The sequence below is a fragment of the Camarhynchus parvulus genome, chromosome 3 (assembly GCF_901933205.1).
Source record: "Camarhynchus parvulus chromosome 3, STF_HiC, whole genome shotgun sequence".
In the NCBI taxonomy this organism is placed as follows: Eukaryota; Metazoa; Chordata; class Aves; order Passeriformes; family Thraupidae; genus Camarhynchus; species Camarhynchus parvulus.
In genome coordinates, this window is record NC_044573.1 from 30,555,987 (window position 1) to 30,570,019 (window position 14,033).

Below are 14,033 nucleotides of genomic sequence, written 5' to 3' on the forward strand. Positions count from 1 at the left end.
CAGAGAGCTGGGCTGGTCCAAAGGACATCCATATAAAGGATATTGAGATGCTGGGATGGATAAAGTACACAAGGTCACTCCTCTTACAAATGCTGAGCACCCCTGGGCCATCCAGGCTGCAATGTCCTTCTGGAGTGTGAGCAAGGAGCAGGATGCACTGACAGCAGTCCTGCTCTGAGCCGTGCTGTGAAAAGCCCCACCATCCAGCACTCCACTCTCATTTTTGTGGAAGGCTTCTGCTTCTAGCTATAACTGGCATGACCTCAAAGGAAGCAGGGGAAAACGTTCACTTCCCACTGACTGTACCCAGGGAAGAAATAAACCTCTTTTGGTCCCTTTCCAGGGTCCAGAGTTCCAGGCTGTTCTCCACTTCCACCAACTCCATAGTTAACTCCATGCTATTCTCTTTCCTCTCCCCAGCCTCCACAAGACACCTTTCCTGAAGAGCAGTGCTCCCTTCCCTCTCTCTTAAGTGGTGCTGCCCCAGGTGGAAGCCTTGAATCACCCGTGCCAAGGAAGAGGCAAGGTTTATAAAGTCCTAGGGAAAGTAGATGTCTCCAGCCCCACAGCAAGTCCTGCCCTGATGGTGCTGCTCCACATGTGCCCCAGGCTGGGCAAGCAGCCAAGTGACCTGGGCTTGGCTCTGCACCAGCCCACGGTGAGCAGAGGGAGGAAGCAGACCCCAAGACCTCCCAGAGCACAGGTCTAACAGATGATCCCAAGAGACCTCCCAGAGCACAGGTCTAACAGACCCCAAGAGACCTCCCAGAGCACAGGTCTAACAGATGATCCCAAGAGACCTCCCAGAGCACAGGTCTAACAGATCTGTTTATTCCTGGAGAGCACAGTGCGCAGGGTGAGGAAGCAGAGCTGCTGGGCAGGCAGCAGTGGTTATTGCTGCAGGTCACTGCATCCTCCAGTGACAACAGGGGTCTGGGGGAGCAAACTGCCTGCCTGCCTCTACAGGGCAGGGGACAGGCCCTCGCCCACTGCCAGGATGGAGCCACCCCATCACCCCAAGAGAAGGTGAGGGGAATGGAGTAGCACAGAGAAGTGCAAATACGTTGGCACTGGAGTTCATCTGCTCTGGGCAAAGGAGCCCAAGATAAGAGGAGAGTGTTACAGTGTGGGAGGATGAGGGATTGGGAGAAAAAACCTCAATTTTGTGCCAAAGACCCCCATAAACCACCACCCCCTGCTCTCTGGAGGAAGGCATTGCCTCTTGGGTGCTGTACCCCCTAGCCCTGCTGTGGGCCATGACCAAGGGCAGCAGATGTCTCAGGAGCTCCCAGGGATGGGAGGGGAGGCCAGGCTGCTGTGACAGTGATGACATGGCTCTTCCTGCATGGACAAGAGGAGCTTCAGTGCTGCAATACAGGGTTGCATGTGTTCACATGATGGAAGAGCCCTGAAACATTCAGTGCTTGAGCTGTAGAGCTTGACCCAGTGCTGGGCTTAGGCCAGCACTTAGGGCATGGAGGTGAAAGGGATGTGTTGAAGGCCACGCAGAGAAGAGCCAGCAGGCTCCATGCTTTGGTTGCACTTAGGGATGCTAAGTACAGTGCAAGGGCTTCAGGATATCCAGTGTGGCCATCCCTCCTCCCAGAAGGCCACTGTGGCTCCCTTGGGAACCTGCTGCCTGAGCAAGGCAATATGTGCTGATGCTGCCAGGGGTGGGTGCAGACAGGCAATGTGTGCTGGAAGGGTGGCTCAGCACTAGAGCAGGCAATACCAGTGTCCTCCCCCTGGTGCCCCAGCAGCTGCCCCTCCCTGCCCTGCAGCTGGCCCCTGGCCTGCCACCATGCAGGGGCTCACAGGTACCCCATGCTGTTCGCCCTCCTCCTCTTCTGAGGTGAGAGGGAACAAGGGCATGTGGAAAGAAGCCCAGCCCAGAAGAGGAGAAGGGAATCCCCTGTCTGCCTTGACCCCTGGTCCACTGGAGAAGATGGTGTGAGGCTTGGTAGGAGGCAGAGCTGGTGGCTCAGCGTGGGATGGAGCAAGGGGGGAAGAGCATCCTGTATCCATAGATCCAAGGGGAGGCACTTGGAGTGGGCCTGGCCCATTGGGGTGTCCCAGCTGCAGCAGATCTATTGTAACTCCTAGCCACACATCGTCAGCAGCAGCCACTGGGAAGGAGAGGGAGAAGGAGTGAGCAGGGTCCATTTCTGGTGTCTTCATGAGTCAATTTTAACAGCCCTCCATGAAACACAGAGCCTGCAGCAGTCCTGTTTACTCACCTTGATCTTTTATGGGTTCTTTCCCTACCCAGGGGGCTGGAGGGCTTTCTACCACCCACCCCAGGTGCCCAATTCACCCTAATGCCATGTCCCCTTGTTTCCCACCCCAACTTTCACTGGGCTGAACTCTCACCTCAGAAAGGTTCATGACAGCAGTGCCGGTGCCGTCAGGGTCCATGCTACGGAAGAACCCTGCAGGGACACAAGCAAAGTGAGCAACACATCTCTCTGTTCCTGCCCTGCCTGCCTGCCTGCCCCAGGGCCATCACTCACTGAACATGGTCTCCAGCTTCAGGAGGCAGCAGACAAAGTTGTCAAAGTCCACGCCCATGTCACTGTCTGCATAGCGTGCCACCACCACCTGATGCAGCTTGTTGTTCAGCTTGAAACCTGCAAGGCAGAGAGCAGTCAGCCCCCCGGGGAGGCAGCAGAGCAGGGTGTAGTTGTGAAAGTCCCACATAAAGGGTCCACCCACCCAGTGCTCAAGGAGGACACATGTCCAGCCTCAGTAGGAAGAGGGGATGCTCTCCCTGCAGCCACATATGACTAGTTAGCTCACTGATCCGCCCCAGCCTCTGCTTTGCCAGGATGGGATTCTGCAGGCTAGAGGAGGACAGAGGCTGGGACCATCTTGTGTGCATCTCTGACTCTGAGGCTCCAACACTTGGCACAGCTGTGATGCAGAAAGCCTGGTGCATATAGGGGTCGCATCTCACTACAACAGGTTGCCTTCAAGCATGCAATATAAGCTGGTCACACTCTTCTCCTGCTATTTAGGACAGGACTCTGACAGCAGGAGCCCCCTCCCCAGCCTCCAGCCCAGTCCCATCCTTCTCCAGACCTACCTGCTGACTCCAGAGCCATGCGCATCTCATAGGAGCTCATGGTGCCTGACTTGTCCAGGTCATACTGGCGATAGATTGTCTGCAAAAACATCACAGGGGACATGAAGGGAGGGCTCTCCTGTGGCCTCCAGGCTGCCTCAGGAGGGGTGCTACCCCTGTGCAGTGCACCATGCCCCCTCTCCTCCTCACCAGCCAGCTCCGGATCTTGTTCCACAGGATCTGGAACTCCACCAGCCCAAGGCGGGCGCTGCCATCTTTCTGGAGAACAGAGGGTCAAGGAGGTCAAAGCAGCCAGGAAAGTGGGGTGGGGGGGGGTACAAAGGCAAAGCTACCAGATCCCAGCCACAGGAGGTGACAAAAGCCTGGACACACTTGGCCTGTCCAATTTTTCCCCCAACCTTCCCCTCTATCCTGCAGCATCAACAAAATAAGAGCCTGCAACCCAGCAAGGAAAGGGTAAGACTTGAACCAGCAGCTGTGCCACTCCCTGGGAGCAGCTGTGCTGCTGCTGTAGGAAGCACATGGCTGTGCTGTCCTTGGACCAAAGCTGGGCTGGCCTGCAGCAAAAGAAATGTTGTAGGGCCAGGCTGGAGAAGGGCTCAGAGGTGCTCCTTGCCTGACTCCCCAGCTGCATGTCCTTGTACAAGCAGGACACTGGCCATGGCTCCTGTCACTTGACTCATCCACAACAGCTGGACAGGATGGTTTGGAGGAAAGAAACCCAACAGTCCTTGTTTCCTTTGAGGAGTGCCTCAAAGGCTGGGTGGCACAACAGCACATCAGGCTAAGGAGCCCATGGGAAGTGAAACACAGGAACTTCCTCTTGGAGGTGAAAGCAGAAGGCATGGGGTGGGACTGTGCTGGGCTTTTGGTGGCAGAGCCAAGGCCCAAGCAAGCAGGGGAAGTGATGGCCCTCGCCAAAAAACCTGCTGCTGAAGTTGAAGAGTATAGTGCAGGTGGCCCTGAAGCCCTAAGGACCCCTTCCTTTCTTCCCCCAGTTAAACAGCTTCAGCACTGCTGGAGAGCCAAGCCCCAGCTCCAAGACACAAGTCTTGTTTCTTGCAGGCTGAGCACCACGAAAACCAGCCCTGGCCCATAGCACCAAGAGGATACATCCATCAGGTTGACCATGTTGCGGCAGGAGTCCAGGCTGAACCCATCTGTTTTCAGATCTTTGTCTGAGGAGAAAGGAGGAGGTTGAGCACATGCACCAAAACCCAACCTGCTGAGCAACCTGGGCTGCAGGGAGGAAGGGCCGGCTAGGAAGAGTAGTGCTTACGTCTAGCGATGACTCTGTTCAGAATAGTCCGAAGCTCAAAGACGTTGATTTCCATGTCCTGGAGCAGAAGCAGAGAGTTAGGATCACCCCTTGCCTGCTCTCCACCACACTTGTGGCTATTGTCCCCCTCCTGCCTAAACATCTCTGCCTTAGTCACAAAACATGAGGATGCCATTACATTTCTTGTATACTCAGAAGAGTTTTGGTCACAGCTGGATGCTCTTCCCCAAATCTGCCCCTGTCATCACACCATCCCTGCGGGCAGCTGGGCTGAGCCACAGCAAAGATGGACTTGTCTGCAGGATGGGACTGAGTGAGGTGGGGTGGGCTGGAACTCCCAGAGCCAGGGGTTTGGTCCTATCCCCCTCCCCTCCGCAGAGGGCTTTCCAGAGCTTGGCACAGCCGTACCCACCTCCCCTGCCAGCTGCTGGAACATGTTCTTGAAGCTGTCCTCTATGTCATCCTCAGTTATTTCCTCCTGGGGTGATGCAAACCAGAAAGAAGACGTCAGTGGTCAAACCCAGGCTCTGCCCTGCCTTCCAGACTCAATAAACGCCAGCTGGAAAGGAAGCTCTTCTTTGTTCCTCTCTTCTTTGTTAATTCCCAAATCCCCATCACCCCAACCTTGCCAGCCTCTCTCCAGCCACACTGACACCCCAGGCTCCCACTCCCAAGTGCCAGAGCCTCAGCACCAGCCGATCCAAAGTGGCAGCTCCTACCTCATCTGCCAGATCTGCCGAGACCTCCTCATCCAGCTCCCTGGGGCAGAAAGGGGAAAACAAAGTGATGAATGGGCTCCCCAGCCAGCAGGGGAGCTGGCAAGGTGCAGGGGGGGACACCCCAGTGCCGACAGACACGGGGTGTCCCTGCCAGGCCAGGACTCACGCTGTGTCCGACTGCTTCTCGGTGAAGACCCGCAGGACGAAGTCGGCCTCCTTGTGCGGCTCGAAGGTGGAGGGCACCACGATGTACTCGCCAGGGGGCAGCCGGATCTGGTTGCTCACCTCCCGCAGGTTGATGAAGGTCTCAGACCGTGCCCGGGACTGGTTTCGCAGGAAGAAGTCCTTCTTCAAGTGCACATTCTGCATGCCCTGAGCCTGGGGGAAGGAATGTGCTTGTGGACCACAATGGGAAGCACCCACAGGGAGTGGTGGGACCAGCGCCAGCCCCATCAGGTAGGACAGCTCTGTCCTGCCCATCCAGTAGGAGCCATCCCTCCCTCCCCCCCACATGGAGGTGCCCAGCTCCCACTGGCACACTAGCCACAGCCAGTGCTGTGGAACTCCCATGCCACTGGATGCATCAATCCATTTTTGCCCAGTCTTGTGCTTCCCTCCAAGATGGGGTAGGCTCTGACAGCTCAGCACGTACCTCCTCAGGAACCTGCAGATAGGAGGGAAAAGGGGAAAAAATCAGAATCCCAGTACCTGCCCCATCCCTTACAGCTGCAGGGAGCACAGGATGGGGGACATTAGCCCACAGCTGGCCAAAGCTGGTGGAAAAGATTTTCTTGAGGGCTGGGGTTGAGGTGGGACTGGCAGGGCTGAGCCTGTGCCAAGGAAGAAGCCTCAGGGTGGGCAGGGGTTACCTCGTAGACAGCAAAGCCGATGGTGTGCATGTCACCTCCCACGCGCCGCTCCCGCCGCCGGTGCTTCTGCATCAGAGCCACCAGGAAGCTGCAGGCCACCTCGTCGTCCCCAGGGTCATCATCTTCTTCCAGCAACTTGATCTTAAACTGGGGGTTGATCCAGAATGTGGCTGGGAGGAAGGGGATGCATGGATGAGACGCCTGGTTCCATCACGCTGCCAGGAGCATAGGTGTGGAGGCCAGAGGTACCTGGGTGATTCCTGCAGCCCCCAGCCGTGCTCCCCCGGCGCCAGGTGCCCTCAAACACCTGTGTGTGCCACCTGCTGAGCTCGTCCTTGGTCAGGGCATCGGGGGTCAGGTTGCAGATCTCGAGCCTGGAGAACTCCCTCATGAAGTCCCGGAAGGACATCCTGTGGGAGGCAAGGAGGGGCTGAGGCCAGGGCACTGCTGTGGGGAGGGAGGAGACTGCAAGTAGCTCTGGACCCAGCTGACATTTTAGGAGAATTAAATGACAGTAAAATCTTTTACCCTAAACAGTTATAGTTTATTTAAAGCCTTGTGCTGGGTTTGGGTAAGAAGAGATGTTTACTCTTCCTGCATGTTTATTTTGCATTTAGTTGGCCTGAATTTCCTTCAAGGGAGGAAAATTATTAACTAGATCAGATGAGAAAATGCTGGCAAGCTCTCCAGTGCTGGGAAGCCAGCTCATAAAGGCAGGTCATGCGCTTCAGGTGAAGCATGACTGCAGGATCTCTCCCCGGCTCCTCTGCTCCTTCCTGGACAGGCTGCTGAAATTGAGCAGCACTTTGCTCCAGCACTCACCAGAACTCTCCATCCTCCATCTTCAGCTGCAGCTCTTCCCTCTCGTCAGGATCAATGTTGTTCCACTCAGAGGAACTGGAAGAGCAGGAGAGAGACAACTAGATAAGGACTCCTGAGAGCAATTCAGAGCTGGCCCTCAACTCCTCTGATGTGAAGGGCTCTGCACACTGTGAGGTTCCCCTCAGCACTGCCCTGTGCTTGACTGCTGTGTGTGCAGTGCTTGCTGGCCTGACAGAGCGAGACTGCCACCCCTTCTGTCCTGCTTACCCATCACTCCAGGCTCCAGTCCACTCCACCTGACCCCAGGGGTTCCTGATGCGGATGAGTTGTTCCTGCTGACCCCGGTAGTTCACCTGCCAGACACCAGACACCAGAGTTGGAGCCCATGCCACTGGCCAGGCTGATATTGCTATTAAAGTCTAATCTAGGTGACTCACATCTCTGAAGGCTGTGACAGAATAGGCGTGGCCCTTCACCAGCTTCTTGAAGGTCACTGCTTCCATATCAAAGGCACTTGTGATCTGAGGAAATGTGTAATGCTCGAGTCAATAGGACTGAATTCATATAGTCTTATCCCTATCCCTTCCCTCCACTGTGTGGAGAATTCTCCTTGCTTTGCACTGCTCCAGCCAAGAGAAGTAGCAGGTAGCAGCTCCCTGTGCTCAAAGGCTGCTAGTTGTGGACAATTTAAAGACAGTTTCCTTAGCCCCCCCAAAGATCCATCAAGGAACCACCCAAACTTCAGAATTTAAAAACCCCGCTCCAGGAAATTTGCTGATGCAAAACAGGCCAGAGTTATAGGCAGTGCCTTGTCCTGCACTGGACATGAACAATTCCACTCCATCCAAAGGAGCCACGTGTTGTGCCACAGGGCTGCCACACTGGCTCTGGAAAGGGAGCTGTGGTAGGAGAGCAAAGAAGTAACCTTGACCCGGTGTCCCAGTGAGGGGACTGCTGACACAGCCTTGGCTGTGAGGCCTCGCTGTGGCCAGCGCTGCAGCAGAGCCCTGTCCCATCCCGGCCCGTCACTCACGTCGATGGAGCAGCCCAGCAGGGAGCCCCTCTCCAGCGCCTTGCGGATGATGTGCACCATGTTGCGCGGCGGCCGCTTCAGGTCGTACATCTCTGCCACACCGCCCGTGAAGTCCTCGAAGCCCTCGGTGGTGCTGCCCCCCGAGAGCGACTCGTAGCAGCCGTTCAGCCTGAGGGGTGCGTGAGGAGACAGGCAGGTAGCACACTGCAGCTGCCCTGACACCCAGCCAGGTGACACAAGCAGGGCCAGCGACACAGGAGACTCCCTTCCCTCCACCCCTCCATCCCACACATGCCCGCCCACCACCCACATGCCCGCCACGGGGATACCCACTTGGCATAGGCCTTCTCCAGCAGAGCACTCCAGAACTCGGTGCACTCCGCCGAGTGCACAAACAGAAGCTCCCCATCCTTGGTGGGCAGCAGGTCATCCACCACCACGTCCACCCACTCACCGAACTGCCAGATCTGGGGGGTGAGGAAGGAGTGGGGTGAGCTCTGAGCATCACATGGCATCAGCCCTACCCCAGAGGGATGGCCTCAACCCACCACCCTCGCTTCTGCCACAGCCCACCGGCTGCGGAGGGCCAAAAGCTCCCAGCCCACCTGGAAGTGAAAGATGCCAGCATAGTCCTCCTGGAAGCTCTGTCCATGGGGCACCACGCGGTGCAGGAGCTCCTCGTTGAGCGTGAGGGAGCCAATGGCAGCCAGCAGCCAGCAGTCACCTGGGGAAGGAGAGGAAGCTGGTATGAGTACCCATCACCTCCCTAGCCGGGAGGGTAGGTGATGGATGTTTAGGAGCCCATGGTGTGCTGTCCTTGCAAATGTTTGGGGCTACCCAGCTCAAAAAGTCCGTGGAAAATCCAGACAAGGTCCAGCAAGCAGAACTCAGGGATTCAGGCCTGCTCAGCCTGCCCACAGAGAGAAGTATTAGCTCAAGGCAACAGGGAACGTCCCTCCCTCACCTGGAGCCTGTGTCCAGACCACCACACACAGTCAGCACCAACAGCCCCCTCCTGCAGCCATTTATCTGGACCCTCCTGGAACTCACTCATATGACTGCCCTCGGTATCTCAGACAGCAGTTCTGCAGCAGAATTACACTTTGCATGTAAAAAGCCATTTTAGCAAGCGAGCGGTTTCATGCTGCTGCCCCAGCTTCTCAAATTGCAAGCAATGCCACCGCACTTTTCCTTCCGAGTGATCTTAACCACAAGTGCTGCTCCAGGACAGAACTGTGATTTAAATTCTTTGACTTGATTCTCTTTTCTCTTTTGCCTTTGAAGCCTTTCACACCTTAGCCTCGAGCCTGGATAACCTGTAACTGGGCTGTGGTTTGACAAAATGCCATTTCTGAGTTTTTAATGACCAAGTGAACACTACCACAGTGCTTTGGGCTGTTATGCACTCCAGTTGCCACCTCAACTTTGTCCTAATTACTGGGTATATTAAATGTAGTCAGCCCTGAAAACAGCATGCTAAAGGTGCTAAGGTATACAGTATTCCCAATCAAGTGCCCTACTTGCCCCCAGTCAGGACAACACTGTCTGTGGTACCAGGATCTGTTTCTGATGAGCAGAAAATCCAAGTTATGGTTAAACTCTGCTAGCCTACCCAGCCCATTCACACTTCTCTCCTTGCCTCAGTGCCCTCGCCTTGGGAGACACCCCTGGAGAAAAGACAAATCATCGCTTGTACACCTCTCGATACCCTTCTGCCACACCACATTCGTTTGCAAGCATTTTGTCACCACCACCACCACCAGCTCAGTTTGCTATTGTCATGCAGCTACCATCCCTCACCATTTACCAAAGCAGGGAGCTCTTTGGAGCAGCTCCTGGCATTGTTGTCAGCATGTGTGAGGCATGGTTGCCCCCAGAATCTCCACTGATCTCAGCAGGGTCAAGCTGTGTGCCCATCAACTCATTTTTGTGGAGCTTTAACCTGGAGCTACCAGGAGGCACAGGATGCCCCGTGACTTGCAGTTTCCACCTCACTGACTGGAAAGGGCCACCCAACCCTCCCCAGTCACTGCTGCCTGGACCAAGGTCCAGGGACAAAGCTTCAACACTCACCCAGAGCCCCCTGGCAGATGTCTGTCCGGGTGGCACCGCCAACGATGAACTGAGGGTCATCCACTAATTCCTGCAGAAGGACAGAATCAGATGCTGGTGCTGGATCTTGGCAGGGCCTGGGCTTTAGCAGGGCTGGCACCCACTGCAGCTCTGACTCGAGAGAAATGGTATATGGCCCCTGTGAGATGTACTCCACCTGCCCTGTGCTAGGGAAGGCTGCTTGACTGCAGCCCCAAGGCCATCATGGTAAGGCAAGGCAAGATCTGCTGTATGCATGGGACGACAAGGCTGGGTGACATTCCCCTTGCCCTCGTGGCACTCTCAAAAGCCCCAGCTACTGAGGGTGACATATCCATGCCATGACACCTAGGAGCAAGAACACAACCCACCTGTTTTGAAGCCCACAGTCTGCTGCCCCGAGGAAGCAGTGCCTGCTAGACACAATGCTTTTCTGAGCAGACACTCATGGGGAACGGCCCTAGGCCCTTGGAAAAGTAGCTCTGCAGTACTCCAGGGACTTGGAGCACTGAGGGATGCCAGCAAGGGCCAGTCTGCAGCTCAGCACACCACATCAGTGCAGGACAGGGATGCCAGCCCAGCCTGAGAAGAAGCAAGCCCAGCACTCACCGACGGACGCTTCCATTCCACTCCCCGTGTCTTGCTGGAGTGTGGCCCCAGCTCCTTGAATCCAAGGGCAGTCGGGCCAGCTGGGAACTGGGGATCCCTGAAGAGGCTGCCACTCTCAATGCACTGCTGCTTGAGGGCCTCATAGTCCTGGTTGAGGTACTTGATGGCGTTGTGGTGCTGGCCAAGCCCCTCGGCTCTCAGGCGGTCTCTCTCCACGCGAGCAGCCATCCCGCCAAAGGGCATCATAGCTCGGCACCAGCACCGCTGCCTCCCGCTCCACTCCCTGCAACAGAACAGGCACGGCCACCCTGAGGCACGGCTGCCACCTTGCTCTCCCCTGGGGATTTCAGCCATCACACAGAGCCAGGCTTGGAGGCTGATTCCCTAATTCCCGGCCACTCCCACAGCAGGGACCTTCTCCAGCAGCAATGCCTGGCGCAGAGAGCCCAGTGACACCAGAGCATCCCAGGGTGGGCACACACACACCAGGAGAACCTCCCAGACCCCATCCCCAGCAGCAGCCCCATTCTGCGCCCTGTCCTCCAGCCTGGCTGTTGCAGCCCTGCTGTCTTTAGGGGACACCAAGGGGGCAAAGCAGCACTGAGGGCGGGCTGGGAGGAGGCAGCCCCCTAGCACCTAGGTCGTGGGTCCTGTCCTGTCCCCGCTATGCCAAAAGCTGAGCCCGGAGGAATTTCAGACGCTTTCCAACCTCGTCAGCCTCTCCTCCCGGCGCAGCTTTCCGGGTTCTTCCCTCGTCCCGGCTCCTCCTCACCGGCCTCGGCCGGGAGGGCGTCAGCGGCTGCCTACAGCTTCTCCCACCCCCAGGGGCCTCTCCCTCTCCTTTTCCCTCTTCTCCGAAAGCCGGCCCGGCTGCCTGAGCACTGAGTCAATAGGGCCGGGAAGGGAGGAGCCCAGCAGATAGTTCTAGCTATGGGGCCAGAGAAGGACAGGGAAGGAAGAGGCGGGACGGCACACACACACACAGGGAGGATGACTCAAGGCTCGTCGACCGCCAGAGGAGCAGCCTGCAGGGAGATACCGGGAAGGGACTGCGGAGTTCAGCGGGGCACCCCGGCACCAGGAGAGCGGGGCAGGACAGACACCAGAGCCCCCATCCCGCACCTCTCCCTGTCCTGGCCATCCTCCCGGGACTCTGACCAGCAGTTCACCGCCAGGAGCTCCAAACCAGCCTGACACAGCTGCCAGGCATGTCTGGTCCCGCAGTCCTGCCCCACTGCGCCCGCTGCGGTGGGCAAGTCCCAGTTCCCCTCCCGGCGTCCAGCTGCCCTCAGCCCCGTCCAGGCACCATAGCAGCAGGCAGCACTCACACCCACAGCACCGCCCAGGCTGCAGGGGGCCTCTGGCACCGGCTGGTCCAAGCCTCCATGCAAGCAGTGTCACCTGCAGCAGGGCCATGGGACAGGTGCCACCACCCCCAGCCCACTGGCGTCTGCGGCTCATCCTGCCCCCCTCCCCAGCAATCTCAGCTCCTGCTTCGCTGGGCTGGTGCCGAATACTTCAGAGGTGTATGTGAGAAAGTGGTGCAGTCCTTGGGTAAATAAGCCAGGAGCCAGCAACCCACTCAGAGCAGCAAATTCAAATGCCATTGCTGGCCCACTCCCTCCCGAGTACCCTATCCCAGGGGAGCAGGACACAGCCTGGCTCCAAAGAGGCGGCTTTCTTTGTCCTGAAGGGCTGTGACAGCTTAAAGGGAAGGCAGGCAACAGTGAATAGGGTGCAAGCTCCTGGCACATATATAGGGCATAAACTTGGCAGCTAACCCATGTGGCTATCCTAGCCAGAAGCTTTTCAGAAGAAAAAAATTACTCTTTCCCATGACTCTGCCTGCTCTGGGATGCTCTAAACCCACTACCCTTTTCCAGGGAAGTGCCAGCCTTTCTCTCCTCTACGATGGTCCCAAATCTATGGAGCTCCTCCTATGACTCCTGCCCCACAGCCGCACCCTGGCAGTCTCTCCCAGTGGCAAGGCACTCGGTGCCTGCAGAGCTGGCAGGATGGCTTCTCCAGTCCCAGACACTTCCCAGAACAGAGGGGCCCCGAGGGAGGAGGGATCCCAAGTACAGCTGCCCACATTCCTCCAGATCCCACCTCACCACCTCCCCGGTACTCATACCACAACCTGCCAGTGGCCGGGGAACTTCCCCTAGCCATAGCCCCTGCCAGGTTCCCTGCACCCTTGCCCACCCCACCTACCAGCACGGGCCATGGCTGCGGACACAGGGAGCTCTCTGCAGACACGGGCACCGTACGAGTTATTCTTAGCTCTGTGGCTCAAAATACTCGGGGAGGCTGTGCTCAGTGGCACACGGAGGTCACGCAAGCGCAGAGCAAAGGAAAGCATTTCAGACCCCACAATGGGAGAGGAACCACATGGGTCTCTAAAGCAATGGGGGCAGCTACTGACACCTCCCCAGGCTTATGCTGACGGACACTGCAGGTCCTCCACGGAGGAGGAAGGGGTGTGATGAGACAAGCCAAGCCCCCAGGGCAGTTTTCCACCACAGGTGACATCCAGTTCCAATATGATGCTTTCCAGTACTCGAGGCACCTCTGACCCCTCCCAGGCGGGAGCGAAAAGACGCACTGGTTCCTGCAGGGTCCCTGACACCTTGTGCACTTTAGCGCATACTGCAAAACCCTTGGGCAGCATCATTGTTGAAGTTCAGCCAGAAATCTTTGCAGACCTCTGGTTTGCCAGCTGCTCTTGCAAATCAACGGAAGTGGGGAGTTCCCTTCCTCAAAACCAGCCCTGACACACGGTATCCTGCCGCATACTCAGCTCGGGGCAAGGCATCACAGCCGCCCATGGCATCCCACAGTGCTCAAGCAGCTCTCAGGCCCTTTCCAGCCCTCCAGATGACAAAGATCCTCGTTTCCCACAGGCTCCCCTCGATGTTACCGCATCCCTTTGACGGACGCGGGCTTGGCTTTGGGGTCGGCAGCGCATCCCGGGAGGCTGCGGTATTCAGTTTACTCGCCGCCCCGACTGGGAAGCCTCTGGGTCTCTGCGGATGCGTTAGGTAATGCAAAAATCTCCGCAGACAGAAAGGGATGGGAGGGGTAGGCATGCCTAGATAAGCTTAGAAAACAGAGGAAGAGAGGGAGGGGGAGACGGACGGACCCGGCGACGGGCTCCCCCCCGGTGCTTAACCCCAAGCCGGGGGTCGGACAAGGGGGAGGATGGGGGGGATGGACTTACGGAAGCTGCTGCCGCCACCGCCCTGCCCGCTTCGGCTCGGCCCGGCCCAGCCCAGCCCAGCCCGGCTCAGTACAGCCCCACGGAAGGTGGAGTTTCGGCGGGCAGGATGTACGAGCAAAGCCGGGAGGGCGGTGGGAGGGGGAATTAAAGGAGCAGTGACAGTTTACAGACACTGGGAGGGGATTATTGATCCAGGCTGGGGGTGAGGTCTGTCTGCTGTCACCCTCTCCCAGCTCCCAGGGATGGAGGGGTACCGCCGGGATGGGCGTACTCCTTCCACCATTGTCCTGAAGAGAGGGTTGGGTCCAC

At 57.4% G+C, this 14,033-nt stretch overlaps 1 protein-coding gene across 3 annotated transcripts; it reads right to left on the minus strand.

Moving 5' to 3' along the window:
• Positions 1-815: 815 nt before the first annotated feature.
• Positions 816-13,797, minus strand: CAPN11 (calpain 11). Of its 3 annotated transcripts, none has more exons than XM_030945441.1 (22): positions 13,725-13,797; positions 10,505-10,787; positions 9,878-9,947; positions 8,410-8,528; positions 8,138-8,271; positions 7,805-7,973; positions 7,209-7,292; positions 7,039-7,124; positions 6,772-6,846; positions 6,199-6,359; positions 5,950-6,119; positions 5,733-5,744; positions 5,247-5,458; positions 5,081-5,120; positions 4,774-4,839; positions 4,362-4,419; positions 4,196-4,260; positions 3,272-3,340; positions 3,083-3,161; positions 2,511-2,627; positions 2,371-2,429; positions 816-2,126 (listed from the first exon to the last, which is right to left on the minus strand). In XM_030945441.1, the coding sequence occupies exons 2-22, from the start codon at positions 10,748-10,750 to the stop codon at positions 2,100-2,102; spliced, it is 2,118 nt and encodes a 705-aa protein (XP_030801301.1). In that variant the 5' UTR covers positions 10,751-10,787; positions 13,725-13,797; the 3' UTR covers positions 816-2,099. The 3 variants fall into 3 exon arrangements, with proteins under 3 accessions (XP_030801301.1, XP_030801302.1, XP_030801303.1); XM_030945442.1 differs by lacking the exon at positions 13,725-13,797 and adding an exon at positions 12,719-12,771; XM_030945443.1 differs by lacking the exon at positions 13,725-13,797 and adding an exon at positions 11,214-11,421.
• Positions 13,798-14,033: the final 236 nt, after the last annotated feature.

Coding starts and splice junctions, on each gene's coding strand:
- CAPN11 (XM_030945441.1), bottom strand. CDS start 10,750: ATGATGCCCTTTGGCGGGATGGCTGCTCGCGTGGAGAGAGACCGCCTG. Junction 6,847..7,038: donor ACTGGAGCCTGGAGTGATGG/GTAAGCAGGACA, acceptor CTGCTCTTCCAG/TTCCTCTGAGTGGAACAACA. Junction 3,162..3,271: donor ACAAGATCCGGAGCTGGCTG/GTGAGGAGGAGA, acceptor ATGTTTTTGCAG/ACAATCTATCGCCAGTATGA.